The following is a 26,266-nucleotide window of genomic DNA, read 5'->3' as shown; positions in this document are numbered from 1 at the left end:
GCTCTTCAAATCATTCGTATATTTCTTCCAATCTTCTGTAAATCTCTGGTCCCGCAGGTTTCGAATCCTTCCTGTCATTTTGTCTAATTCTGTGTAGCCCATTAATTTTGTCTGCCATTCTTCTTTCGTCGGAATTTCTTCTTGCTTCCATTTCTGGGCTAACAATACTCTTGTAGCTGTTGTGGCCATACTATTATATAATGGGAGGCAGCTGCCCCACCATCCCCGCAAATCTTCTAACAGGTCCCATGGCTATGGCGGAAGCAGTTTCCTTATCTCCAGCGCTGGAGAAAGAGTCAACTGCTAGTTTGATCAGATTCTGTATATGCAATTGTGGAGGCGGGACGACGACCAGCTTGACGTTGTGTCAGACCAGCCCTGGAGTCCTTGCAAAGTGCTGTCTGGCAGGTCCACTCTGACAATGATGCTCCTCCCTGCTGGCATTGCCTCCTCCCAGTGGGCTAACTGGCTGCCTTCAGCTGCTAGTCATCAAGAGCTAGTTCACACGTGAAGGTTCATCCCTTGGCCGACTGCAGCATCCTGGTGTGTGTGAATGGGCATGGGAGAATGGGCTCCCACAGGAGAGGCACTTGCATGTCATTTCATGATGCTTTTCAGTTTATATGGTGGTACCTTGGTTCATGAACTCAATCCGTTCTGGAAGTCCATTCGACTTCCACAACGTTTGCAAACCAAGGCACGGCTTCTGATTGGCCCCGGAAACAATGCCGACAGCCGAAATGGACGTTCGGCTTCCAAAAAATGTTCGCAAACCGGAACACTTACTTCCAGGTTTGCAGTGTTCAGGAGCCAATTTGTTTGGGAGCCAAGCTGTTCAGGAACCAAGGTACAACTGTACATTCATTCTGCAGCTAGTCTTTAACAGCAGACAACTGTAGAGAAATCAAGTGACATACATTTGTGAACACACATAATCCTGTCCCATGTCAGTCATGTGCTTTTTGGAGCACTTGGGAGTCAGCATGGTATTGGTTAAGAATTTCAGACTAGGACCAATGAAATCAGAGTTCAAATGGTCTTAAGGCATGATGAGTTGATGCTATGAAGACTGATGGGGGATCTTTGGTCAGTCATTCTCTCCAGCCTAACCTGAACTTTTCTTATGAAAATAGACGCTGACCCTGCTTAGATGCAAGCAGGACAGAGTTGTGACTAAAGAAACTTGGGTGTCCCTGTTATATCCAGCTTCACCCTTAGACTTCATGTGTTTGGATGTTATGGAAAAACACCTCTGCAAAAGGTTCTGGAACAGGCATAGGTAAACTCAGCCCTCTAGATGTTTTGAGACTACAATTCCCATCATCCCTGACCACTGGTCCTGTTAGCTAGGGATGATGGCAATTGTAGTCCCAAAAATCTGGAGGGCTGAGTTTGCCTATGTCTGTTCTGCAAAATGTATGTCAAAGCAAAGAGAACACAAAGCCGTATTAAAAAATAGAATTCCAGTTTATTTTGCTTTTAACGTCACACAGGTAACAAATTCACACCCTATCCCTGGTGGAAACAAAAATATCAGGTGTAAATATTATCCGTTTGGGTTTCCTAAAAACATCAAAGGGGAGGAAGAACTCACACATTGTGGCAGATAATACAGTGATAGGCTCTGCCCTGCTGCACTGTGATGCCCACCTCCCTTTAGCACACACGCCCAATACTTCATAGCTGTGAACACAGGATCATAGAGTTGGAAGGCACCACAAGGGTAATCTAGTCCAACCCCCTGCAATGCAGGAATCTCTTGCTCAATGTGGGGTTCGAACCCACGACCTTGAGATAAAGAGTCTCATGCTCTACCAACTGAGCTATGCCAGGTCTTATTCGCAGCACTTTTCAGTAAGATAAATCTATCAATGGTTGCTAGCCAAAATGGTTATGTTCTACCTCCACCGCTGGAGGCAGTATGCCTCTGAATACTGCCGAGTGCTGTTGTGCTCAGGTCCTGCTTGTGGGCTTCTGAAAACAGGGATGCTAGACACATCCATTCTTTGTCTCCGGAAACTAAGGCCCAAGGATGTCGATTGCAAGTCACTTTGTTCCACAGAAGCAAAGAGAATCTTCTAAAGCTAAGCAGCTTTCGGGGTGAACAGAGCGAGACTGAACGGACAGTGAACGAGGCAGGTGTCCCTGCTCAAAAGGACCTTCCAGGACAAAGATGGCAGAAAGTTACCTATTGCAAATAAGAGTTGTAGCTCAGTGGCAGAGCATCACCTTTGCATGCAGAAGGTCCCAGGTTCAATTGAAAGCATATCCAGGTCAGCCTGGGAGAGAACCCTGCCTGACACCAAGCAGAACCACTGCCTGTCACTGTAGACAATACTCGGCTAGGTGGACCAATGGTCTGACTTGGTACAAGGCAGGTTCCTAGGTCAGAGTTAAGATATTGCTCAGTGACGCTCATTTAGATCTCATGGGAATTCACCCAGACCTCCCAAGGTCCAAATGTGCAGAGTTGTTGCACCTACTCACAGCAGTGGGGAAGTGCAATGAGAGAGTGAGATGCACAGTGCTTTCCCCTCCAGTGGGAATGCCCCCCAAAGATACTCCGTTAAAGGCTTTGCTTCCTGATGAGAACTGGCAAGATACAACCAAGGCTGATCCTCAGACAGGTGGACCGAGACCTAAATTACGGAGCTGTGAATTTTGGGTGGGTGTCCAAAAATGTGCCGGTCATTCAATGTGGCTGGAAGATGGCTCTTCGTCTTGACCAATGGATCAGGCTGGACCATGTCTGTACTGTGGTCTCCAGTGACCAGTGCAAGTTAACAAGGCCATCCCTTTGTGCCTGTGATAGACACGGACGGCCACTATGCAGCTGAAACAACATGGAAGGCCTACCTTTTGCGTTTCCAGTTATTTGCAAAATTAAATCCCACCTCAGCGCTGCAAGGCATGTCCCTCTCCTTTAATGTTTTATTTCCAAAAAGATTATATACTATTTAATTGGGGGGGGGGATACCACAAATTGGCTTGCAAAGAGAATACTCCTTGTTTACTCCCTTTGGGTGGGCAGATTTAGGCAGCATTATGGCAAAGGGAGAACAGAACGTGGGTAGCAGGAAGATAAAAAGCAAACTTCTCTTTTTCTTTCTGAAAAACAAATAAATTCTTGACTAGAGTAGAAAGACCCTAGAGGGGGAGAATGGAAATATTGGAGTGGGATGGGAAGAAGGGGAACAGGGATTTTTTCTCCCTTGAGAACTTATTTTTTCACACAGAAGAAATGGACATTTTGAGGAACCCTGAAAAGCAGCTCCATTGAAATGTGTTTTTTAAAAAAAATAATGAAATGCTTTTTAAGGAAAAGGTTTTAAATATTTATGTGTAAGCCAATCTACAGCAGGGATGGGACTCTCAGCTGGCACCCCTAGCTGGCACTGGCAATGGTCAGGGTTGATGGGAGTTGTAGTCCAAACCTAACATATACTGTAGTGATAAATGACAACACTCAAATCCTTAAGCATTTCTGCACCTAGAGGGTCCTACTATCTTCATGAGAGGACCATACACTTTATTTTGTTTACTTTACTACAAAATTTGTGGTTCTTATTTTCAACTTTTATCCCCCCCCCCCCCCCACTTCTCAGGTGGCAAAAAAGTAAGATAAATGTACAGCAGTTTGCATCTCTCTCTAGAATTGGGTATACTTGCAACTTTGCTTGCACAAAAATAAGGCGTTTTTATACTTTTGAGTCTGCGATCCTACGCTTTGTTTACCTGGGAGTTAGCATCACTAAAGAGTGGGACATATACCTAAATATGCATAGGGCTGTCCTATCAATTTCATAAATACGCCACATGATATAGCTTTGTGTGCCAAGTTGCGAATTATGCATTTTATGTTGTTAAAGCAGTAAAAATACATTTGGGTTTCATAAGAAAATAAATATTGCATATATTTCAAATGTCCTCAAAAATTACGCCACCCTCTCCCTGAAAAACAACACACACATTACATTTTTCCAGAGCTTTAACATTTCCATAAATTTTACACCTCTACTCTGAAGCGATGAACTCTGATCCCACTGTTACAAGACTGCAGTGCGGGAAGATGGAGAGAAGGAAAGACTAAAATCTTTGGTGTTAAAAGGAAATGGTTCCTCTGTTGTATTTTGCTCACGTAGCAATGCCAATCTTTTAAAAAACCAAAACAATGCGAGGCATTATTGGAGCAGAAGTAATTTACAATATAATCTGTTTGCTTATTGAGAATGGCAGAAGGGCTGAAAGTCTGAGAAACATGAGGAAAACTACGATGACTTCATCTGTACTCAGGCAACGCATCAAAGCCGCACACTGTTAGATGAGATGCACATCACTCCTCTAAAGCTGTTTGGTTTCCTAGAGCATGAATGCTCAGCTTTGGTGTGCCTCTGACAAAATGCGTACACTCAGTGCCCATGGCGACCATAAGGGGAAAGCGTGCTACGTGCAGCTGTGTCTCATATGGAAGTTTACAACATATTCTGCATTAGTCCGCTGCACCGAAATAGCAAAGGGCTCGAAAGGGTGGAAGGTGAATGCAACCAGGCGTCGGACGGTGTGATTGATGGGCCGGCCCAGGAGTCCCGCTTGGATTTCAAACTTTAGAAGCCCGGAATCTCGGGCATAGAACCTGCAAGGGAGACAGACAAACAGACAATGATGCTCGTAGGCCAGTCTTAACTACATGAAACTGAGTAAGAGGAAATCTACTGTGACTGAGCAGGCAAAGAAAGATGCCATGTTGTTTTGACTAGTGATAAAAAGAAAAAGCCGGCAGTGCGACAGAATTGCGAGAAAGTTCTCATAAATGCAGTTCGGAAGAAGTCAAGGCCAGCTTTTCAGAAAATGAACTGCAAGGGGCCTAAAGCACATTGTGGGTTAGCTAGTGAACGGCCCATGAAATGGTGGAAACCTATGATGAATGAGACCATAAAGAGGGGCTGCAGCAGGGCAAGCGCAGATTGATGCTCCCCTCCCGACAGCTAGCAGTTCTGTATCCTTTTGCTCCTTGGTCTCCAGAGCGTAACAGTCTTTGCTGCTTGGTTGCCAGGCATTCAAACATGTTTGAAATGAGAGCAGCATTAAGAGGCCCATCTTGCCAACCTGATGCCCACGGGAAACGTACAAGCAGAACCTTGAAACGACTCAGTAAGAACTGAGCAAACTCAGTAGACACAGAATGCTGTCTGATTTGGGGTTGTGAGAGTGAGAGGCAGGATGGGACAGAAAACCAGAGCGAGTGGGTGGAGGAATCTAGAAAAAGGCATGGCACTCTACACTGAAACATGCTGTAGAAGGTCCCACTTATTATTATGCCAGAAGATGCGGCAATAACTACAATGGGAAGGGTGACAAAGCACAGAGAGAGTCCTAGGTTCAATTCCCAGCCCGAAACCCTGGAGAACCACTGCTGGTCAGTGCCATAGGCAATGCTGAGCTAAATTGTCTGGTTGGATAAGGCAGCTTCCTCCAATTTTATGAGAATTGCCTTTGAAGCAGGATTGATGAAACAAGATTCCTGGAGAAGGAGAAGCCTGCCCCTAGAACATGCCCAAGAATGCTCTATAAAATAATGCTCTTAAAGGGTCATCTCTGCCCTTATATTACCAACCAATTGCTGTTACATGCAGAAGAGAGGCTCCTGCAGATAGAGTCTCATAAGGCGGTCCATTCCATACCTTGTAGGAATTAGGTCTTCAGTATGATGACACCTAACCTCTAGAACTGCCTCCTGCTACAAAGCAGGCAGGCACCCATCTCAGTTGCCTTTTTGGCCCCTAGTGGAGATCGTCCTTTCTCAACAAATCTTCAAAGTGGGTGTCTTTATCCCAGGCTGTATCTGCATTAGATTTGTCCCACCCCGCCCTGCCCCACGGGCCATGTATGGAATTGTTTTAATTGTTGCTGTTTTCTACTGTGAAACTGCTTCGAGGCACATTACGGGAAGCAATTCATAAAAGAAACCAAAGAAAGGAAGAGCTGGGTTTCTGCGGCAGACGCTGCGGTTTATTCCTCGGCAGATGAAATCAGTGCAGAAAGTGCTCCCCAAAGGTAGAAAGTTTGAAAATTGCAGCTGCACAATATAAGCAAAAGGCACAGGCCAACCGTGTCCTGGGGGAGTTGCAGCTGCAACTGCAACGAGATGCTTCTCTCCCTGCTTTCAGCTCAACATGTCTCCCTCCTACAGAAGCGGACGCCATGTGCTTCCCCCAGCAGGATGTTGGCTCCTGGGCCAACCACTTCAGCTACTGAATGGGACCAAGGATGCTCTTTCAATAGGTAGACACCCCTCCAGGTTTGGATAAGGCAGCCAGCTGAATTCCTCACATTCTCTCTGCATTGCCATTGTTCCTTCTCTCTTTGTCTCCTCTTGAAAGCCCCAGCTAGCCTGACAATTAAAGGAAACAGACTGGGTGGAAGAGCAACAATCTTGATAGCTGGCTTTCTAAAGGGTTTCCTCCTCCACAGGAGCAACCTTCTGAACTGGGGGTGGCGGGGAGAGAGAGGGGGGGGAGGGAGAAGAGAAAAGGAAGTGGAGCTAGTGTTGCTTCCACCCCCCTCCCATGTAAAGCATGGGTCTGCTGCCTGCTCCTCTCATTCCAATTCAGGGCAATTTACCATACTCAAGAAGAACGCCCTGTAATCTCCAAGATGGGCTCCGTATTTTTAAATCTATTTTTGAAGAGTGCTCTGCAATCAGAGGCCATTTCCACAGACTCACATGCGGTGGTTAAATTAGATGCTGAAATGCAAGATGCGTGTCAATAAGAACAGTAATATTGAGCATCTCCCCCACCCCACCCCCAAGCCAATTGTTAAGAAAATGGAAAGTTGTTTTGCTTCTTAAAAGAAATTCTCCCAAGTAGGTTGCCTATTAAACTTTCCTTTACGTCTCCCAAGCTTTCTAACGGCGACAGTGGCTGAAGACGGGGAAGCCACACCATTGCTTGTTCCCCTATTCCCTCCGTGCCCCCCCCCCCAACTCAAAGCCTCATCCTTGAGCTAGGGAACTCCTGAAAAACAACACTTCAAGTGGGGCAGTCTGGGAGGGACCAAAATCTCCCCAGTCATCCCACCACCTGGCACAGGTATTAGAAGAAGAAAAAAGTGGTCGTTCTGCCAGCTGCAGCCTGGTATAAGAGAAACACTGTGTGGTCGTGGGAGGGCAGGAGGAGAAACCAAAGGCGCAGAGGACGCGTGGCATGGAGCAATCCCACAATGCAGAAGAGCAAGAACAGCAGCAATTCTCTTTGTGGAGGAAAAAGGGGGGGGGGAGGCAGGCAGGAGGAGAGTGTGTGATGGGAGAGGGTACAAAGCTGCCAGTCTGTTAATTTGATTAACTGGCCCCTGTGAAGGGGCCGAGATGGCACAGCTGAAGGCAAAAGGTTGACGTTGGCACAATGACGATGTTGTCATCACAGTCCACCAGCATCAAGAGCGTGCAAAAGAAAAAAGAGTAGATTCAGGCAAGCTGAAAGTGGTTAGGGATAAGTTTCTCTCTCTCTCATAACTAGATCTCGGCGATATCCAACAAAAGTGAATGCTGGCATATGCAGGTCAGGTGAAAGAAAGTGGGGTTTGGTGTTTTACACATACAGCATAGTTAAAACTAAGGAATTTGTTCCCACAAGAACAAATGATGGCCATCAACTTGGATGGCCTTAAAAGAAAATTGGACAAATCCATGGAGGACAAGGCTATAAATGTCCACTAGCCACGATGGCTTTGTTCTCCCTCTGCTGTGGGAGGCAGAATGTCCCTGAGCTGCAGGGAATCATAGGTGGGGAAAGTGCTGTGATGGTCAGGTCCTGCTTGTGGGCTTCCCATGGGCTTCTGGTTGGCCACTGTGAGAACTGGGCGCTGAACCAGATTGGGCTTTGGCCCAATTCAGCAGGGCTCTTTTTATGTCAGTTTCTCACCCACTCAATAGCAGTAGGTCCCCTGAAGACTCCCCTGATGTCTGCTGTTGCTTTTGGGCCCTACTTTTCTGGCTCCCAGGACGCATTTGGTTGGCCTCCGGGGGGGAAACAGGATGCCTGCTGAGATTACCTTTGGTGTGATGCAGCTGGGCTCTTCCTATGTCCTGCGTCTGGAATTTTTGTCACCCCTTTGAAGCTCCATTAGAATGCACATCCTTTATTCTCAAGTTAAAGCTGAAAGGGTGGAATTCATCCTCTTTGCAAACATGTTTCATTTGGGATCGTCCCTCCAAAGAGGAATGCCTTGAGAAGTATTATACATCCCCTTCAGTTTTGGCAAGTCGCTCTTCCTGCCTGTATAACTCCCTGAGGACCAGAAGGTCCCAGGTTGAATCTCTATAATCTAAATGTTTCTTTAGCAGCACCTCCGGGATCTAGGGAGAGCTGAAGCCAGGAAGAACAGGCAGTACTGGGCTAGGTGAGAATAAAGCAACTCCACAGCTCAGGAGTAGCAGACAGGCTTCTCAAGTTCGATCGCCAGCATCTCCAGGTTACAAAGGTAGGAAAGACCTCTGCGAGAGACGTCTGGAGAGCCATTCTCAGTCTGTGCAGACTATTCTGGGCTAGCTGGATCTGTCATGTGTTCACAGGTGTTAATTTAAGGGAAATGCACAAGCAAATCCTCCTAATTTAGAGGCATCAGCCAAGTCAGCTGATTTCGGGGTACCGTGAAAGGGCAGCAATACCAACCAATTGTATAGCAATTGATCATTACTACTGAGAGCACCCCATCTGTAAACTCTGTCTCAGGCAACAAACTAGCTTGGTTAGGCAAGTCTCTCAAAGACTGAGGGTGCATTTTTCTGTCCCCTCTCCGCCCCTCCAACTGAAGGTTCTTCTGTGTGGTCAGCAACTCCCAAAGACACAAGAACCACTCAAGAGCTCCAAAATGCTACATATTGCCTCTAGCCCTATACAACACCAGCTGACAAACTACGTGAAAATGGCTAACTGCTTTGTTTACAGAAGCTCATTAGTGAGAATATCTGCATTTTGTCGGGAGAAAAAATATGTTGTCACCTACAGCCCAGTGGAGCCTTCCTATAGCATCAAGGACAGCAGCAGAAAAACAAGCTGAAAAGTAAGACGGGATGACTCATATACATTAAGTGCTCTTATGACTGGGAGGCACACTGAACAGGGTTAGATAGTTCAAACACTCCCCCAAAACTGCAGAGAGAGCAAAGGAGGCACTACCATATCGTGAGCAGGAAGGAAATCAATTTGATAAAAATTCCCCAAAAATTCATTGGATGGCTTTCAAACCACTATCCACCTCTCCAGATCACAGAGTGTGGTTGGGGGGCGGGGGAGAGAGACTCCTGTATGCAGGTCTCATCTGGCCAAAATTTCATATTGCCCTCTGGGGGGCCCAGTTCTCCAGGGGAGCAGAAAGGGCTCTGATGCCCTCTGCAAGGCATTTGAGTGGGAAATGTCTCAGTACAGTGGTACCTCGGGTTAAGTACTTAATTCGTTCCGGAGGTCCATTCTTAACCTGAAACTGTTCTTAACCTGAAGCACCACTTTAGCTAATGAGGCCTCCTGCTGCTGCTGCCGCCGGAGCACAATTTCTGTTCTTATCCTGAAGCAAAGTTCTTAACCTAAAGCACTATTTCTGGGTTTGCAGAGTCTGTAACCTGAAGCATATGTAAACTGAAGCGTATGTAACCCGAGGTACCACTGTAGACTTGTGTTCCCAACAAATATGCAAAAGGTAGCCTATGCATTTTGCAACTGCATGCATGAAGTTTTGGGGGTGCAATTGCATTTTTTAAATCTGAAAATTTAAGGAGCTGCAAGGCAGAGCTTGCAGTTCAGCTGCATGTTGACATTATTTACATGCTTCTGCTGAGATGACTGAGTGGTGGTTGTTGATTTTCCTTTTGCACAGAGGGTGCTGGAAAACTTTCTTTTCAAGCATTATAAAAAAATAAAATCTATGAAGAAAAATGGAAGGTGAAATGAGTGGCTTTTCTAAGAATGCCTCTGTTTCCATGGGAAAATAGCTTTGCAGGCATGTTGGCGCATAATTCTGTGTGTGTTAGGGGAGTGTTTATGTGTGGGTTTGACCCTGCTCACTTTGGGAGTGTGGCCCTGGGCAACTTTCCACCATGGTAACGTAGCCCCAAAAAACCCAACCAAGAGAGTCTGGGTAAGAGGAGGGAATCAATGCTGGCATGGGTAACAATGGTTCTTAGAAGACACATAGCAGCATCACAACAAGCAACATCCGAATGTAAGAACAGTGAAAGCTAGATCAGACTAAGGCTCATGTAAGCCAGCAGCCAGCCTTCCCCTTCACAATGCGCTAGATATACAAAGGTCTTGTGTACTAGACCTAAACATGGACCATCACGGGGGCACGCCACATACCTGATAGGGTGGTCCCCACACGTCTTGGGGCGCTCCATGACAGACACCCACTTGTCGTCGTAACTGAAGAGGGAGAGGTCGAGGTAGGGGCTGCCACTGTAGGACTGAGCGCTGATGGGAAGCTGCCCCAGCAGCCGCCGCACGGCTTCCGTGTGCCCACCGTACTTTGCATTCACAATGGTGTCCTTGAATCTGAAGGCAACAGGCAGGTTGGCGGTATAGAGATGAAAGGCACGAAACAAAAATCACCACCACCCACAACGCTAAGCCTTAGCCTTGGGAGAAGCAGAGATAGAAAGATACAAAAGGAAGGGAGGGATCCATGTTTCAATGGAGCACATCCCTGCCACGTCAAGCTAAAAATATCTGAGGAAGCAGCAATGGGAAGAAACTCTGCCCAAGGCCTTAGAAAGTTGCTGCCAGTTGCTGTACAGAGCACTGTCGCATCCAAACCATACATTTAAAGAAATATGATGCCCCTTTGACAGCCCTGGCTTCCCCCAAAGAATCCTGGGGACTGCAGTTTCTTCAGAGTGCTTAGAGCAGGGGTCGGCAAGGTTTATCTTGCCTGGACCGGATCAGTCCCGCGGAGATCCCTCTGTGGGCCAGATCGCACGCGCACGATTTTCAGTGTCTGCATGTGCGCAGATGCAATTTTTGGCATCTGCGTCCATGCAGACGCAATTTTTGGTGCCGCAGAAGAGAGTTCCTGCACCGTGCTGGTTTAGCGCAGCACGTGAGCGGGCAGCTCGGTTCAGAAGCGTCTCGGGAGCCGGTCAAATGAGCTCCGCGGGCCACTTCTGGCCTATGGCCCTTAGGTTGCTGACCCCTGGCTTAGAGTTTATAGAAGACCCCTTGCTGAGCCACAATTCCCAGCACTTCTACTGCAATTTCAAGGATTTCTTTTTTGGTGTGTGTGTGGGTGGGTGGGTGTGAAAAGCTAGCAGTTTCATATGCCAACCAGTTACAGTGGTACCTTGGTTGTTGAACTGAATCCATTCTGGGAGTCCGTTCGACTCCCGAAACGGTTCAGAAACCAAGGTGCGGCTTCCAATTGGCTGCAGAAGCGTCTTGCACTCAAGTGGAAGATGTGCCAGACATTCGGCTTCCAAAAAAAGCTTGCAAACCGGAACACTTACTTCCAGGTTTGCGGCGTTCGGGAGCCAATTTGTTTGGCAACTAAGCCGTTCAGGAACAAAGGTACAACTGTATAGCAGGAGTTGGGGACCCTGTGACCCTCTAGATGCTATTAGACTCCCAAGTCCCAGTAAGCAAAGCCAATGGTCAGGGATGATGGAAGATGTAATCCAACATCTGGCGAGCCAAGGATTCCCCACTCCAGAGTTACACAGTCTTTTTTTGCTGACAAACAACCTGCATTCTAAGCAGCAATTGTTTTGTGCAACTGTGTTCAAAGTGTGCTCGTTCCCTGGAAGCACATTATGGGGTCCTCTGTGAGAAGATGAGCGATGGAGGAGAAGCTTCCCTGAAAGACAGTGAGCCTATCCTTACGGATCGTTCCCCTGCAACAGCTAGCCACAGGTGTACTACTCTGGCCAAGTTCTAAGGTGCAGACTCATTTTACACAGGGCAACAGTAAGACTCAACATGTTCAGGCAGGACAGCAAACAAACTGAGTGGGAGTCCTAGAGCGCTGTCCAAAATCCTCTGCAACAGACCTGAAGTCCATGTCAAAGCAGATGTCTCCAGGGAGGGACCCCAGCAGACAAAATCAGGAGGTGTCCTGATGCTACCGCATGAGTCAATAAATTAAATGCATATACATTCAATTTAGGTGCCTTTTTTAGATTGCTTCTTCACAACAAGATAAAAGCACATAAAAAGCAGCATAGCCACTGCACATTATTGAAAGGAGAAGCAACCTTTAATATATTCTTTAGCAGATTCCATTAAAGTAACGCATGCAACTCAAAGCAGTTTTTAAAGAAATCCTAAGAGCTAGCAAAAATGGGGCCCTGCACCTATGATGGTAGCATACAAGAGTCAGAGGATTACTCTGCAGTCTTGCTGAAGGCAGAGCCAAGTTTGGATACTTGAGGAAGGTTCACTCCCCTTCTGACTGGCTATCATTATTGCACCCCCTTAAAAGTTTGATCCTGCCTCTAGAAGAAGAACTGACCCTTGCTAGTATGCTCCACTCTGATGAGCATGAGGTCAAAGACCTGTCATCAACCCACAGCTTTACTGATCAACACTGACTCCCACCAATTAATCAACTGAAGTTTGGTGGTTTAATCTAACAGTCAAAGATTTCAGCCTTGCAATAATTAAAAGCCTTTATAACGAACTGGATGCCTTATTCCCCTTAAACAGCACTCATAGTTTGCTTTCTGGAGGTAGCCTTGAATTTAACGGATACAAATTGGCTCCTTCGTAGGTTCAAGAGCCCCTAAGCTACATAATACAGCAGAAACTAGAAATGTGGGAGGAAAGAGATGGATTAGGAACCCATCAAATTAATACAAGTTTTCTCTAAGAGCTACAGATGGCTCCTCCAAGGTCAAAGGATGATGGGGAAATCCATCCTCAGATGTTGTTTAGATTATGTAAAGGTGAGGGACAGGCAGGTGGAGGCAAAGAAGACCTTGTTCTTGTTGAGCTGCCTAGAAAATGCTTTCTGGTACACAGTCTAAAGTAGTTTTCTTGCCTTGGAGATAGAAGAGTGAGTTATCCTCTCGTCACTGGACTCAAGTGTACAATTCCCAAATAATCATTATTTGCCTTGTTGTGCCTTATGCATGGACTTTGCTGGCTCTCATGCCACCCACCCCTCTTATATAGACTCCCAGCTAGAACATCTCTCTTCCAGAATCCCTTTGGTATGCCCCATTCTTCCTCAAGCCAGACAAAGGGCCATAATAATGCAGTGGTTAGAGCAGAGGCTAGCAGAAAGTAGATCTGCTAGTCCTCTGGGCGATCTGCAGGACAGCAGGAGTTTCTCACTCCCAATAGTTGAACAATAGTGTGTGTGTTTGTGTATGGCATGGCTGGCCGTTTGCTAATTGCTTCTGTCTCAGCCTCAGTGTTCCTCACTTGTAAAACAGGAGTCTTAATTGGTTCCCTTTGATCTCATCTTTGTGCAGTTCTGCTGTCTGATTTTATTCTAATCCACCCCCCCCCCTCAAATCTACAGAGTTGCTATAAAATAACAAAACAGGTCAACACCAGTCATGTTAAGCAATTATCATAAAGCAATTCTAAGCATAAAACGAACCTTTTAAAAGTAATTCATATACAATGTAAAAGGCAGCAGGTGAAACATATAATCAGCAACAGGCCACAACTCATCCAAAAGCGTGAATAAAAAGATTAATCTTAAACTGGCACTAAAGCCAGGTAGAGTTGGCACCAGATGCATCTTCGTGGGGAGGGCATTCCAGAGGCAGGGATGCACCACAGAGAAGACCATTTCCTACATCACCACACCTTCCACTTCACCTGGCAGTGCAACCACAAGAGGGCCTGCCACGCTGACCTTTAAGCCTGGGCAGGTTGGTACAGAAAAAGGTATTTGTGGCCCAAGTCATTTAGGGGGTCCAGAGTCATTGTTAACACTGTGAACTGGGATCAGAAACACACAGGCAACCTGATCAGGTTCTTTGGAACTAGTGCTATGTGGTCCCAATGGGTTGTGCCACTCAGCCAGCCACATTCTGGATGAGCTGCAGTTTCCAGACAGTCTTCAAGAACAGTCCCAAGTAGTGTATGTTAAAGTTATCCAGTCAGGTGGCTACTGCAGCATGAAACAGTGTTTTTGTGTTACAATTAATAAGTAATTAGTAAGAAAATTTCCTGGCAAATAGAAGGGGAAGAAATGGAGGCAGTGAGAGATTTTACTTTCTTGGGCTCCATGATCACTGCAGATGGTGACAGCAGCCACGAAATTAAAAGACGCCTGCTTCTTGGGAGAAGGGCGATGGCAAACCTAGACAGCATCTTAAAAAGCAGAGACATCACCTTACCAACAAAGGTCCGTATAGTTGAAGCCATGGTTTTCCCAGTAGTGATGTATGGAAGTGAGAGCTGGACCATAAAGAAGGCTGATCGCCGAAGAATTGATGCTTTTGAATTATGGTGCTGGAGAAGACTCTTGAGAGTCCCATGGACTGCAAGAAGATCAAACGCATCTATTCTTAAGGAAATCAGCCCTGAGTGCTCACTGGAAGGACAGATCCTGAAGTTGAGGCTCCAGTACTTTGGCCACCTCATGAGAAGAAAAGACTCCCTGGAGAAGACACTGATGCTGGGAAAGATGGAGGGCACAAGGAGAAGGGGGCGACAGAGGACGAGATGGTTGGATAGTGTTTTCGAGGTTACCAGCATGAGTTTGACCAAACTGCGGGAGGTAGTGGAGGACAGAGGTGCCTGGCGTGCTCTGGTCCATGGGGTCACGGAGAGTTGGACACGACTAAACAACTAAACAACAACGACTTCCGGGTTGGCGCCATCGCCGAATGGCGGATTCCCTCCGAGCTCCGGAGGGAATCTGCTCGACAGGGGTTGGGTTCTGCCGCGCCGGCGACGCGGGGACCCTCAAAAACCACGGGCGCGGATGCCCGTGGACCTGGTGACTCGGCGGGCACCGTTTGCGCCCTCCCGACCCGCAAAGGAGCCTTTTTAAAGGCTACAGAGCGGGGGACGGGGAGCGGTGCGGTGCTGTGAGTCTACTGCTTCCCCTGCCGAGCGAAGCCGCATGCCATTCGTCGGAGAGCGCTGACTTCTTCTTCTGAAAATTTGGACTTAAAACTAAGAACAACAACCCATGAGTAATTTGGAAATTGGACTAAAAACTTTTCTTTTCTGGATTTGGTACGAGTGGGGGGGAGGTGCAAAGAGGAAGTCCGTCTCCCCCCCATTGTAAACATTTTAAAGCAAGGATTTGACAACTAAGGTCGAGAGAAGAGTCTTTTTCTTTTTGGATAAAAGTTATTAATTCCACGGATTGAAAGTATAAGTAACTGTGCTGGAGGATAAGAGCTAACTTTCTGATTAAAGTGCCACCCCTCCCGGGACCGGGAGCGATCCGCGAGAGGAGCCTGCTGAGGAGACATAGAAGATTTTGACAGCTGTCAAATTAGCTGTCAAAGTCGGAAAAAATAGAAAACTTTACTTTTGATGTTTTTGCCGGTTATATTAGATACAATATAGCTACAAGTTGCTGAAAATAAAGAAGGACTGAAACAAATTAACTTGACTTTTGGATTGGAAGTGAAAGGAATACTAAATAACCAGAATCCCTCTAGAGGGGGTTCAGGGACATTACAAGAATGGAAATAGGTCGGAAAATACTGGCTGACCTGGATGAGGTTGCTTTTCTCACGGGAAAGTTGCGAAGGATGTATGGGCAAGGTCATGTTTTGTCTACAAGTGTCATAAATTTGAAGTCAACAACAAATGTATCTACTGAGTTGGAAGAGGACTTGATGTACAAAACACAGGCAGCTGAACAAGAAAAGAAACTAGAGGAAATTGAGGAAGAAGAGGAAGAGATATATGCTGAACAGGAGGAGCAGAAAGGAGGGGCTGCAATGCTGCAGAAGGCAAATGAGAGCCGGAGGCCTGTCAAGATGGATATAAAAGAAAATAAGGACTGGAAGAGGAAAACTTGGTTTGAACTTATAAATGAGGAATGGAAAGATCTCCTTCTGTGGGGATCTGAAGATCTATGGATTTTAAGTTTGATCAAGGTGGAAGCTGGAGCTCTTGGGACATTTGGACTTAAAAGGATTAAGAAACAAGATTTGAGCCCCACTTTTGAACATGGAGGTCTGGCTGGAAGGAACATGGACATTATAGAGAGAGTGCCCCTCCGAGACTTGGCGTTAATCATAAGGGACTTTCAAAGAAACCGGCAGAGGGACTGAGAGAGACTTAAGGGCCTCGGACGTGAGGTTGCCAGGCTGATAATAGATGGACTAATGGACAATGGTTCTGGGATCGAAACCGGGGAAGGGAGGGTGGGGTTTGGAAATCCAAAGGGTGTTTGATTCTTTTTACTCTGTTTTTAATTTTGTGTTGTTATTAGTATAAGAATGGGGAATTTGTGGAAGGGAAACTGGGTCGACCTTAGAAAAAGTTCTTAAATGTAAAGGATTGAGGTATATAAGTTAAAAGTTGATATATAAATTGAATTAACTATAATAACAAATTAAGGTTAAAAATATAATATAATAAATATAATAACAAATTAAGGTTAAGAATTTAGGGATAAGAACTTGTTGGATAAATATTTGGACATGGAATACAAGAAGGGGAGGTGAGGGGAAGTCGCGGAAAAAAAGTGATTGAAAATGGGATTGTAAAGGATGAATTCTTTTTTATTCTTTTTTTCTTGTTCTTGTTCTTTTTGTTTTTTGTATTATTTGAAACTCTAATAAAATATTATTTAAAAAAAATAAACAACTAAACAACAACAACAACAAAGTAATTTTCAGTTGCATATGCATGTTATCCCAATATTGCCTCTTGGGGTACAGGAGGTAATCAGCTCCACCCTAGGCCACCATTTGCCCATGGCTCCACTCCTGTTGTACACACTATGGTTCTGGTTGAGGGACCTCAGTCTAGTAAAAAGCAACAATGAACAAACCCTTGCCTCTGCCATGAACTTACAAGCTGGCCTTAGGTAACCCAGCACCCCCAGCCTCACTTTCCGCAATATGAGGACAAAACTACTGGCTTACCCTATAAGGCTGTTTAAGGATGACTGATAATGTATGTAAAGCACTTGGAACATGTTAAAGCACTACATTGAGGGTATCTAAAGTGCTGACAGACTACAACTCCCATTATCCCTGACCACTGGCCACATTAGTTGGGGTAATGGGAGCTGAGGTCCAGCAACAACTGGGGGGCACCATGTTGGTTATCCCAGCACTACATAAATGCTTGCTGTCATCATCATCATCATTCCTATTATACCCACGTACACCAATGGCACTATAGCAATAAATTTAGTTGAGCCAGAGAGCTCAAACTGAAGCCAGTTTTTAGCCTCTCCAGCTTCACTGGCTTTGCAAACTGACTGGGCAACCATGCACGGTCCAAAGGGCTCACCGGCGTTGGATTTGCCTGGCGAAATTGTTGCTTGAGGCCGAGCAGGGGAACTGGACCGCCTCGCTGTGCAGTGTGGCATTCCGGAAAAGGTCGCAGAAGTTCTCGAAGAGTTCCAGCAGCTCGTCCGACGTGTTCTCAAATACAGCAATCACCTCGGTGGTCACCATGTTGTACACAACAAAAAACGAAGGCTGAGCAGGAGGAAGCAGAATTGACGTCAGCCAGCTGAGCCCAGGTGGAAGACACAAAGGCCATGTTAAGTGAGCAACTTGCACCACCAAGCCATTAAACCAACCAAGATACGACGCTGTTTTGTGGCTGGATGGGAGGATTCTGCATTTCACCTGCCAAGTTCATTGTAACTTCCAGCCATCGCAATGGGCGACAGATTAACTATGCTATTAACTACCGTCAAATTATTAACAAAGCAATGTGAAATTCCTCCAATTCTTGTTTTGTTTATTTCAAACTGGACACATCAATGTTGCTGTTTCCTTTCTCTGCCAAACATGAAATGTTTTTTCAGAGTGGCAGATTTAATTTTAGCTCCTGCTGCGAAGTGATTTTTAAGCCAGGTGGTGGCTGGCAATGAATTATTTTCCCCTGTATATGCAGAAAGGTGAGAGTTGGTAGGCTTTATTTGGGGAGGGGCTGGGGGGGGACACTTATTTTCTTTTCCTGTCTTAATATTTCCAACATGCCGAGAGGAACCTTTTAAAGCGCATTGTGCTCCACTGTTGCCTGTAAATGGTGTACCCTTCAGGGTCCCCCGCTGCTGGGGAAATGAAAGACTGAGCGCCATTAACTATTTCTTTTGAATTACTTGCGTTCTTATCCAAGAATGTCCAAAAGCTGCATTTTGGTTTTGCAATCAGTCACCTAGGTGCTTGTGAAGAAATCTTTCCCTAGGTAACATGCTATGGACAAAAGATCAGGTCTATGTTTATTTCTGCATGTCTACAGACCGATTACTCAAGTCTGCACTGAGTTTGGCATCTCCAGAATCCTTGCATCCCCTTTTCTTTTTATAAAGGAAAAGTTTCAAGTCCATGAAAAGTCATGGAGGGGGGAAGGAATGCAGCTTGTTGTTATAGCCACCATGCCAGGGTCAATTGCCTGCTACTGGCAATCTAAGCCCTACCCTCTACATTCTCTCTTGCTGTTTCTCTGCTACTCCAATCACTGTCAAACATGGAGTGGTTTTTTTTTGCAGGGAGGTGGAGAGTGAAATCCTGAAAGCACCATCTAGCTTTCCTGGACCTGCATATTCAACCTTTAGTGGAACCAGTGACATCTCAGATGTCTGTCTCCAACAGATCTGTCTCCAACAGATCAGGTATGGGGAACCTTTGACCCTCTAGATACTGCTGAACTGAAACACTGATAAGTCTCTGGCCATGCCTGATATGGCGGATGGGAGTTGTACTTCATCAACACCTGAAGGCTCAGAGGTTCCCCGCCCTTACAATAGGTGCTTGCAACTTTTGGACGACCAAATTTCACTTAGCACTCTTTATCATAATAAATGTGAAAGACCACTAATGGATCCCACACAACAACTAAGACCAACACTTCACATTGATTACTCAACAAAATGTATCTGGAAGTGCCCAAGGACCCTATTGATTTCCCCTTGGGAAAACTCTAATCTTGCAGGGAAGTGCTAGGTCCAACCCAGTGTCTTACAGAGGCAGCTTATTGACCTCAAAAAGGCAGGATTCTGGGGAGTGCAGAAGAAGCCCCAATAAATACCTCTCCCTTCTTTCCTGGAAAAACACAACTTTTTCAGACAGCTTATTCCATTGATTCTAAAGGCCCTTACATCCCAACATTGAGCCTACCCATAAGTTGCTTCTTGTCCTGTGTATAACAGAGCTCACATTCTCCAATAGCCTTTCCAACATATATGTTAACTTTAATCAGCATGCGCTTCCATTAGCAATTTTAATCTGGTATCCAGGTTACATATATCCAGAACCTTTTATGTCCTTTCCACCCCCCCACCCCCCCCAGCTTGCATACTAGACTTTGTCTCATTCTTGCAATATTCCTATGAATCCCTACACAAAGCCAGTCCTGTCAACCAGTACTATACACAGCAGCAGAGATATTAATTGATCTCAGTAGAGTTGTAGGTTGAAAAAAGAAAGTGACAAGTCCACGCGAAGCGTTGTGGCTAAAGAGGCATTTGAACCCATGTCTCAGCCTAACCCTGACCACTGCACCGTACCAGCCCTCTCCCTAAGAGAAACATTTGTATACCAAGAACTGAGGGCCTTTTGTGACCTACTGCCACACTACTAACTTGCATTCATCTTGCAGGCCTATGCACACTTTACCAGGGAGCAAGCCACATTGCACTTACTTCCAGGTAAAGGTGGACAAAATCAGACTGTATGGTTGTCATTCATGGATACTCTTACACCAGTCATTTATCTGAAAAGGTCAATCAATGGACTCAACGGTCAAATTTAACGACTGACGAGCAAGGTGACTGACTGCAAGATAACAACTCAAATTGATCAACCAGCACAAAGATCAACCTTTTCAATCCCCTGACCCATTTTTAAGTCTAACCTGCAACACAGGCCTACTTTCAATGTCCATGTTTCCCTGTGTCCACTTTTCTTCTTCCTCTCTCACTCGCTGCCCTTCTCCTCTCCCTGTCTCTTAAAAACATTTCAGTAAAAAAGAAAAGAAAATTGTGGTCTATCTGCTGGGACCCATTGCACAACTGAGTGAGTCACAACCAAACTAATGACTAATGAACCTAAACTCCTAAGCCCTTACAAGAGATCGTAAAATAATAGAATCATGGTAATCAATGAAGCAACTGTTAAAGGCAGCACTTTAAAACAATTTTAGCAGGAGTTTAAACCCACCAGAGATTAAAGAGAGAACAGTGCTGGTGCTAAGCCAGCCTCCCTGGAAAATGAATTGCACAAGTGGGGTGCCACAAGGCCCTGAGAAAGCCCAGCCATGGCCCAGCCTACCAGATGTTAGGTTGACAAGAAGACAGTGTTCCTCAACCTTAGGTCCTCAGATGTTGCTAGCTTCCAAATCAAATCATGCCCAGCCAGCTTAACCAATGGTCAGGGATGGTGGGGACCCCAAGATATTATTTTTTTAAAAAAGTATTAAGTCTCAGTGGCAAACAACCACATAGTGCAATTCTGTTCTGTGTGTTTTTTTCTTACATTTATACCCCACCTTCCATCCATCGTGGGACCCAAGGCAGCATACATGTGGCTCACAGGTGGTCATGCACACACCACTGCACAAACCCAGACCTTTATAGCTTCTGGAAGGTGGTGGCCCCATGTGCCCTCAGATCATGCCCTATATTAGAACATTAATGCTGCCATTTGACTTGCAGCTAATAAGAGCTTCTTAGCTCCACTGACATCTTTCCACTTTGCAACCTACTGCAGTTCTGTTTCATGTTGTATCCCTCATCGCTCATTGTGCATGGGTTAGGGTATGAAGAAAGGGTTCTGAAGACAGTATCAGTACTGTGCAGGTTGATGTGGGGAAACAGACCCCATTCCCGGACACCAGGGTCCCAGGCCGTGTAGGGCTTGAAACACAAGCTCCAGCACTTTGATTTGTGCTTGGAAATGGAAAAAGGACCCATTCCAACAGGCAGCAAAGACTGGAGTAGCCAGGAAGGACTGTAATTCAGTGGCATAGTATGTGCTTTGGATACAGAAGGTCCAAGGTTCATTCCCCAGCCTCACCAGGTAGAACTGGTAGAGACTCCTGCTAGAAACCAGCCTCTGCCAGTCAGTGTAGACAATACTGAGTTAGATGGGCCAATGGTCAGACTTGGCATAAGTAGCTTTGGATGTTTCTGTGAAGCACTGTTTCAACCCATTCTTGGCTTGCCTGGGAAGGGAAAAAAGAGCTCCAGATGAATCAAAGTAACAGGCCATCAATCTTGCCTAATGGAAGGTGAGGCATGACTCACAATTGGCTGGGGTGATTTAAAGTAATAATAATAAAGGAGCAAGGGAGGGGGGAATCAAAATTTTAACCTTTCTACACCAATCAACATCACAAACAGGAAAGGAAAGAAAGAAACTAAAAACAGCCCAACCCAGCAGCATGAACATGCATGCCTCCTTTCTTCAGCTGTTTCCCACTCTGTTTAATAGTACAGGGCTCTTGCTCCATTTTGGAAAGGAAGCTGCTGCAGATTTCATAAGAGACAGTTGTGAAAGAGTCACCATCAGAATGCTACAGCATAGGCTCCCCAGCTGAGTGGTTGCAATGAGAAGCCACATTTTTATAGGTAGCCTTTTTGGCTAAAAAGCAGGTACAAATGTTTTCACTAAATAATATATACGATTGCAGGTTTTCCCCCTTTTCAGAGACTAGTGAAATTTACATTTGAGGACACTATTTCCTTTAGTTCCAGCAGCCAAACAGTATCACTTGGTCCATATAGGATTGAAGTTTATATGGTTCTAGAACCTTTGTTCAATGAGCGTTCAGGGACACAATGGTAAATATAAATACACAAACACACAACACTGCCACTGAAGCAAAGTGAAGAGATGCAATAGGAACAGGGCTCCAGGAATATGAATTATATTGAGTGCAGGTTAAATGACAACTTTAATATAAATTCTTGTAACAGAAGGAAGGAGAAATGTCATTTTTATTTCAAATATCCTGGACTGGTTCTAAGGGTTAGGAACCTGACTAGGAACTTGACTATATAAAATACAGCGGCTGGAGGGATAAGCAACATGGGAGGGCTATTGCCTTTATCCCTGGATGCTTTCCAGAAGCATCTTGCCAGCTACTATTGGAAAGAGGATGGTGGAATAGAATGACCCTCAACCTGATCCAGAGCTCTCTCCTTGTTAGGTAAAGGTAAAGGGACCCCTGACCATTAGGTCCAGTCATGGCCGACTCTGGAGTTGTGGGGCTCATCTCGCTTTATTGGCTGAGCATGTGGCCAGCATGACTATGCCTCTTCCGGTGAACCAGAGCAGTGCACGGAAACACCGTTTATCTTCCTGCTGGAGCGGTACCTATTTATCTACTTGCACTTTGACGTGCTTTCGAACTGCTAGGTTGGCAGGAGCAGGGACCAAGCAATGGGGGCTCACCCAGTCGTGGGGATTTGAACCACCAACCTTCTGATCGGCAAGTCCTAGGCTCTGTGGTTTAACCCACAGCGCCACCCGCGTCTCTCTCCTTGTTACTCACACACAAAAACTCAAAACAGCCTGGTCGACAGGATTTCTAAGAACAATATCAGAGTTTCAGTATCCTGCCAGAATAGCTCCCACAAAGGCAAGCTCCATACCTGTGAAGGGTCTGTCACCCGTAACGTGACCACATCTTCACTTGTGTATTTGATGAAGAGATGGTTCTCATCCAAGAGCTGCATTTTCCACATGCGAAGCTGCCTCAGCTGGTCAAAATACTGGAAGAACCTCCTTTTAGCTATAGCACTCCCATCCTGTTCTGCCCTTCGCCACAAGTAGACCAGCAGCCTGTGCTTCAAAGAATTTATGAACGGTTCTTTGTATGGGTTCGCCATGCCTGTCTGAGAATCCCGCTGAACCTCTGGATAGACAGCAGAGAGAGTGAGGAGGTCATCTTCATAGCAAAAGCGGCCTATGGTTCGTACATCAATAAAGGTGCCCTCAGGTGTTACCTGAAATACATGGATGGTTTGCTGCTGTACAGACAGAATGGCCAGGATATTTTTATATAGGTAGAGCCCTTGGTTGTGGGACAATATGACTTTATCACATTTGAACGTCCTGGTATCACAAAGCCTGCCTGTGTGAAGGTCTATGATGTGCAAAGAGTAATCTTCCAAAGGTGACCTGGGGTTAGGTGTCACTGATTCACTGTTGCGGTAAACCTCAAAAAAGGGAGGGTGGGGCTCCTCAGGCAAATAGGCAGCAGAGCCAACAATGACATAGCGACAATCATCTGTGAACAAGCTACATTCACGGTTCAAGTGCTCGCCATTAGAGGCCACATTGGTAATGTGAAGGAGGACAAAGAAACGTTCAAAGAGTCGCCCGCGGATGTTGATGGACCGCTGGTCATTGCCGTTAGCCAAGATCTCCCCATCGTAGCCCTGGAGGAGGTCCTCTGCTGCCTGACACCCTTGATACTCATAGATCTCCAGTGAAGTCTGATCTGAGGAGAAGGCAATGAAGTACCTCCCATCAGGGGAGAACTTCCGTAAGAAGCAGGGTGGTTTTTCAACATTGACCACGGTAAAATTGGGGAAGACATTTTGGTGGAAGATGCGCACCTGGTGCCAGTGGGTGCCAGTCTTGCCAGAGGTGATCCTTCGACGTTCTAGACGGTAGATGACGTTCTGGTTCTGGATCCGACGAGGCCTGATAGTTGGGGCCTCATGATCCATAATATCTTCAAGTGGAAAAAGTCCCAGGGTGGCTAGAATCTGACAGAGTCAAAAGGCATATCATGCTGTCCAAGAAAAGAAGGGTGTGGTTGCTGTGAGAATCAAATTGCAGAGAGATCAAAGGAAATAGAAGTCAGTGTTAGATTCACACACAGCATCTCTTTAAGAATAAATATATCATGGTTCATATAACAACAACAAATACTATCTAGTATGTCAAATGTGGTGAGGTAGGACTCTGACCCATGAAAGCTTATGCAACAATATTTCTGTTAGCTTAAAGGTGGCACAACACTCTGTCCTATGGATGGAAAACCTATGGCTCTTGAGATGTTGCTGGATTCCAACTCTCATCAGTTCCAGCAAGCACAGCCAATGGTCTGGGATAATGGTATTTGTAGCCACATCTCAAAGTTCCCTATCAGTGTTCTGCCCAGTTCTTTGTATTGAGTGCCAAAGGAATGTCTGCCTACCCACTGGCCAGCAGCTGTTTACATGTATTCAATATACAAAGCCTGAAGGGGATACCTGGGCTTTAACAAAACACATACGAGAACTGAGCATTGCCTTATTCTTTGTGGGAAAGCCAGAATTGTAATAATACATTTGTTACAAACATTTAAAATTTTGCAAGAAGGAATTGGCGAGTAAGAAAACTTCTTCCCACTTCAATATTTCTATGCACTCTTGCAGTAAAGTAACAGATGATCTGGCCCAACAGAACAGCTAGGCAGCTATATCTATTAATACAGTGTCTCAGGAAATATGAGCTGAAATGAAACATGAAGATTCTCTGGAGTGACATGTATGTATCATGAAAATGAATGCCTGCTATTATACAACAAAAAGTACTCTAGAAACAACAGAAGCACAGAACCAAATTACATCATTCTAATATATTATACTAGAAGCAAGCTTTAACAAAAAAATATCTTCATGGTGCCATACAAGAGATGCTGCAGCAAAACTGCAGAAGCATGGATTTCCAATGCTTTTCAGAGTTCAGGGCTCCCTCTTTTACAACTTTATCTTTGCACTGGCCATTAGAGAAAGGATTAGGCAGAGTCTAGCGAGTGGCCCAAGGTCACCCAGACAGATTCAGGGTTCAATGGGGATTTAAATCCTGGTCACCTGGGTCCAAGTCCAAATACTCTTATCTAGTGTTCCCCAAAGATCTGACAGAAAAGTGTGCCTTGGTACAACTAAACTTGTGTGTGTGTAGCATTTATGAAAATAGCCATAGCACCGTGGCAGTGCACATACTTTGAATTCAAAGAGTCCCGGACTCAAACACTCACATCTTAAGATAGGTTTGGAAAGATCTGTCTGCAACCTTGGCGAACCAATGGTTTGACTCAGTATAAGGCACCTTCCTAGGTAATCAGCCACCCTCAATGACGCTCAACCCACCTTGGTTTCTACAAAAAGTCACTGTTCCAGGCCAGCCAAAGGATTGGAAGGAGGAAAGGAAGGCACAGCAACTCCTGCACAGATGCAACAGGCAGCCTCCTCTAAGGATGGGCGGTTCTGCGCATCTCTATATTGTGAAGCAGACATGGGCAAGCAGCAGATGCTGGTTGGAAGGAAACACGGGCTGAGGACAGCCAAGCCTGCAGAGAGACAGTGGGCATCCTCCTCCTCCTCCACGGATAGCTGTGACTTTTGGGAACTTTCAACCATCAGATTTATTTATGAATTGTTTTAAAAGGCGGGGGAGCACCCTCGACACGAAACACTGGCTAAATTGCTCAAAGATGCGTCTTTCAAGGGGATTTCTAGGTGCTGCTTCCCGGGTAGCCACTGAACGTTTCAATTTCCTTGCTATTTTGGGCAGGCGAGGACCCGAGGCCACGGCGAGGAGCGAGGGGAGCAGCGCGAACTCTCCCCTCCCAGCCAACCCTTCCCGCCCCCAAACTCGGGCTTCCGCGGGTGCGACGGAAGGGTCGAGCAGGGAGAGGTCCCGCCTCGCCGCTTCCCACCCAGGCCTCCCCTGACGGGGGAAGAACAGCAGCCCGCCTCCACAACTCACTCCGCGGAGGCCGCCGCCATGTTTCCGCCGAAGAAAGAGGAGGAGGAGGAGGAGAGGGTGAGTGACGTCAGGCACTACCAACGAGTCCCCATAGCCTACCGCATCGCGAACGGAAGGAGCGTAGCCGCGGTAAAGCGGAGACTTACCCAGGAACCACCGAGCGACAAGCGTCAGTGGACAGAGTGTCGACCGCCCTGGTTTGCTTTTCGGTGGCTGCTGTTCTCTGTGTTTCCGCAGCGGCCCCTGGCGGACGGAGGTCGCGAGGGCGGCGCCTCGGTACCCCTCTGCCTCCGCCTCCTCCCGCTTGGCTGCCATGGCAACCGCATCCTCGCCTAAGGCGGCGCCATGGCAACCAGCTTCCTAGGAGGGAGGGCTCCTCGCGGCAAACGTGGAGCATCCCTCTCT

General features: G+C 46.1%; 1 protein-coding gene and 1 non-coding gene across 6 annotated transcripts; both read right to left on the bottom strand.

The window, feature by feature from the left end:
* Positions 1-1,448: 1,448 nt before the first annotated feature.
* DET1 (DET1 partner of COP1 E3 ubiquitin ligase) lies at positions 1,449-25,983 on the bottom strand. Of its 5 annotated transcripts, none has more exons than XM_028705610.2 (5): positions 25,862-25,983; positions 22,750-23,924; positions 17,433-17,623; positions 10,356-10,547; positions 1,449-4,633 (listed from the first exon to the last, which is right to left on the bottom strand). In XM_028705610.2, the coding sequence occupies exons 2-5, from the start codon at positions 23,830-23,832 to the stop codon at positions 4,444-4,446; spliced, it is 1,656 nt and encodes a 551-aa protein (XP_028561443.1). In that variant the 5' UTR covers positions 23,833-23,924; positions 25,862-25,983; the 3' UTR covers positions 1,449-4,443. The 5 variants fall into 5 exon arrangements, with proteins under 5 accessions (XP_028561443.1, XP_028561445.1, XP_028561442.1 ...); XM_028705612.2 differs by lacking the exon at positions 25,862-25,983 and adding an exon at positions 25,131-25,855; XM_028705609.2 differs by lacking the exon at positions 25,862-25,983 and adding an exon at positions 25,243-25,855.
* TRNAK-CUU (transfer RNA lysine (anticodon CUU)) lies at positions 1,761-1,829 on the bottom strand. Its single transcript has one exon. It is a non-coding gene; the product is annotated as a tRNA-Lys (tRNA).
* Positions 25,984-26,266: the final 283 nt, after the last annotated feature.

This window comes from Podarcis muralis, chromosome 14, assembly GCF_964188315.1.
Source record: "Podarcis muralis chromosome 14, rPodMur119.hap1.1, whole genome shotgun sequence".
NCBI classification, from domain to species: domain Eukaryota; kingdom Metazoa; phylum Chordata; class Lepidosauria; order Squamata; family Lacertidae; genus Podarcis; species Podarcis muralis.
Note: the sequence above shows the minus strand (reverse complement) of the source record. Positions and strands in the feature narration are given on the sequence as shown.

What these genes read in the sequence shown, in the direction of transcription:
- DET1 (XM_028705610.2), bottom strand. Translation starts at nt 23,832, where the DNA reads ATGGATCATGAGGCCCCAACTATCAGGCCTCGTCGGATCCAGAACCAG. An exon ending in GGGTGACAGACCCTTCACAG is followed by an intron (nt 17,624 to 22,749) that starts GTATGGAGCTTG and finishes CCTCCTGCTCAG; the next exon opens with CCTTCGTTTTTTGTTGTGTA. An exon ending in TGTGGGGACCACCCTATCAG is followed by an intron (nt 4,634 to 10,355) that starts GTATGTGGCGTG and finishes TCTCCCTTGCAG; the next exon opens with GTTCTATGCCCGAGATTCCG.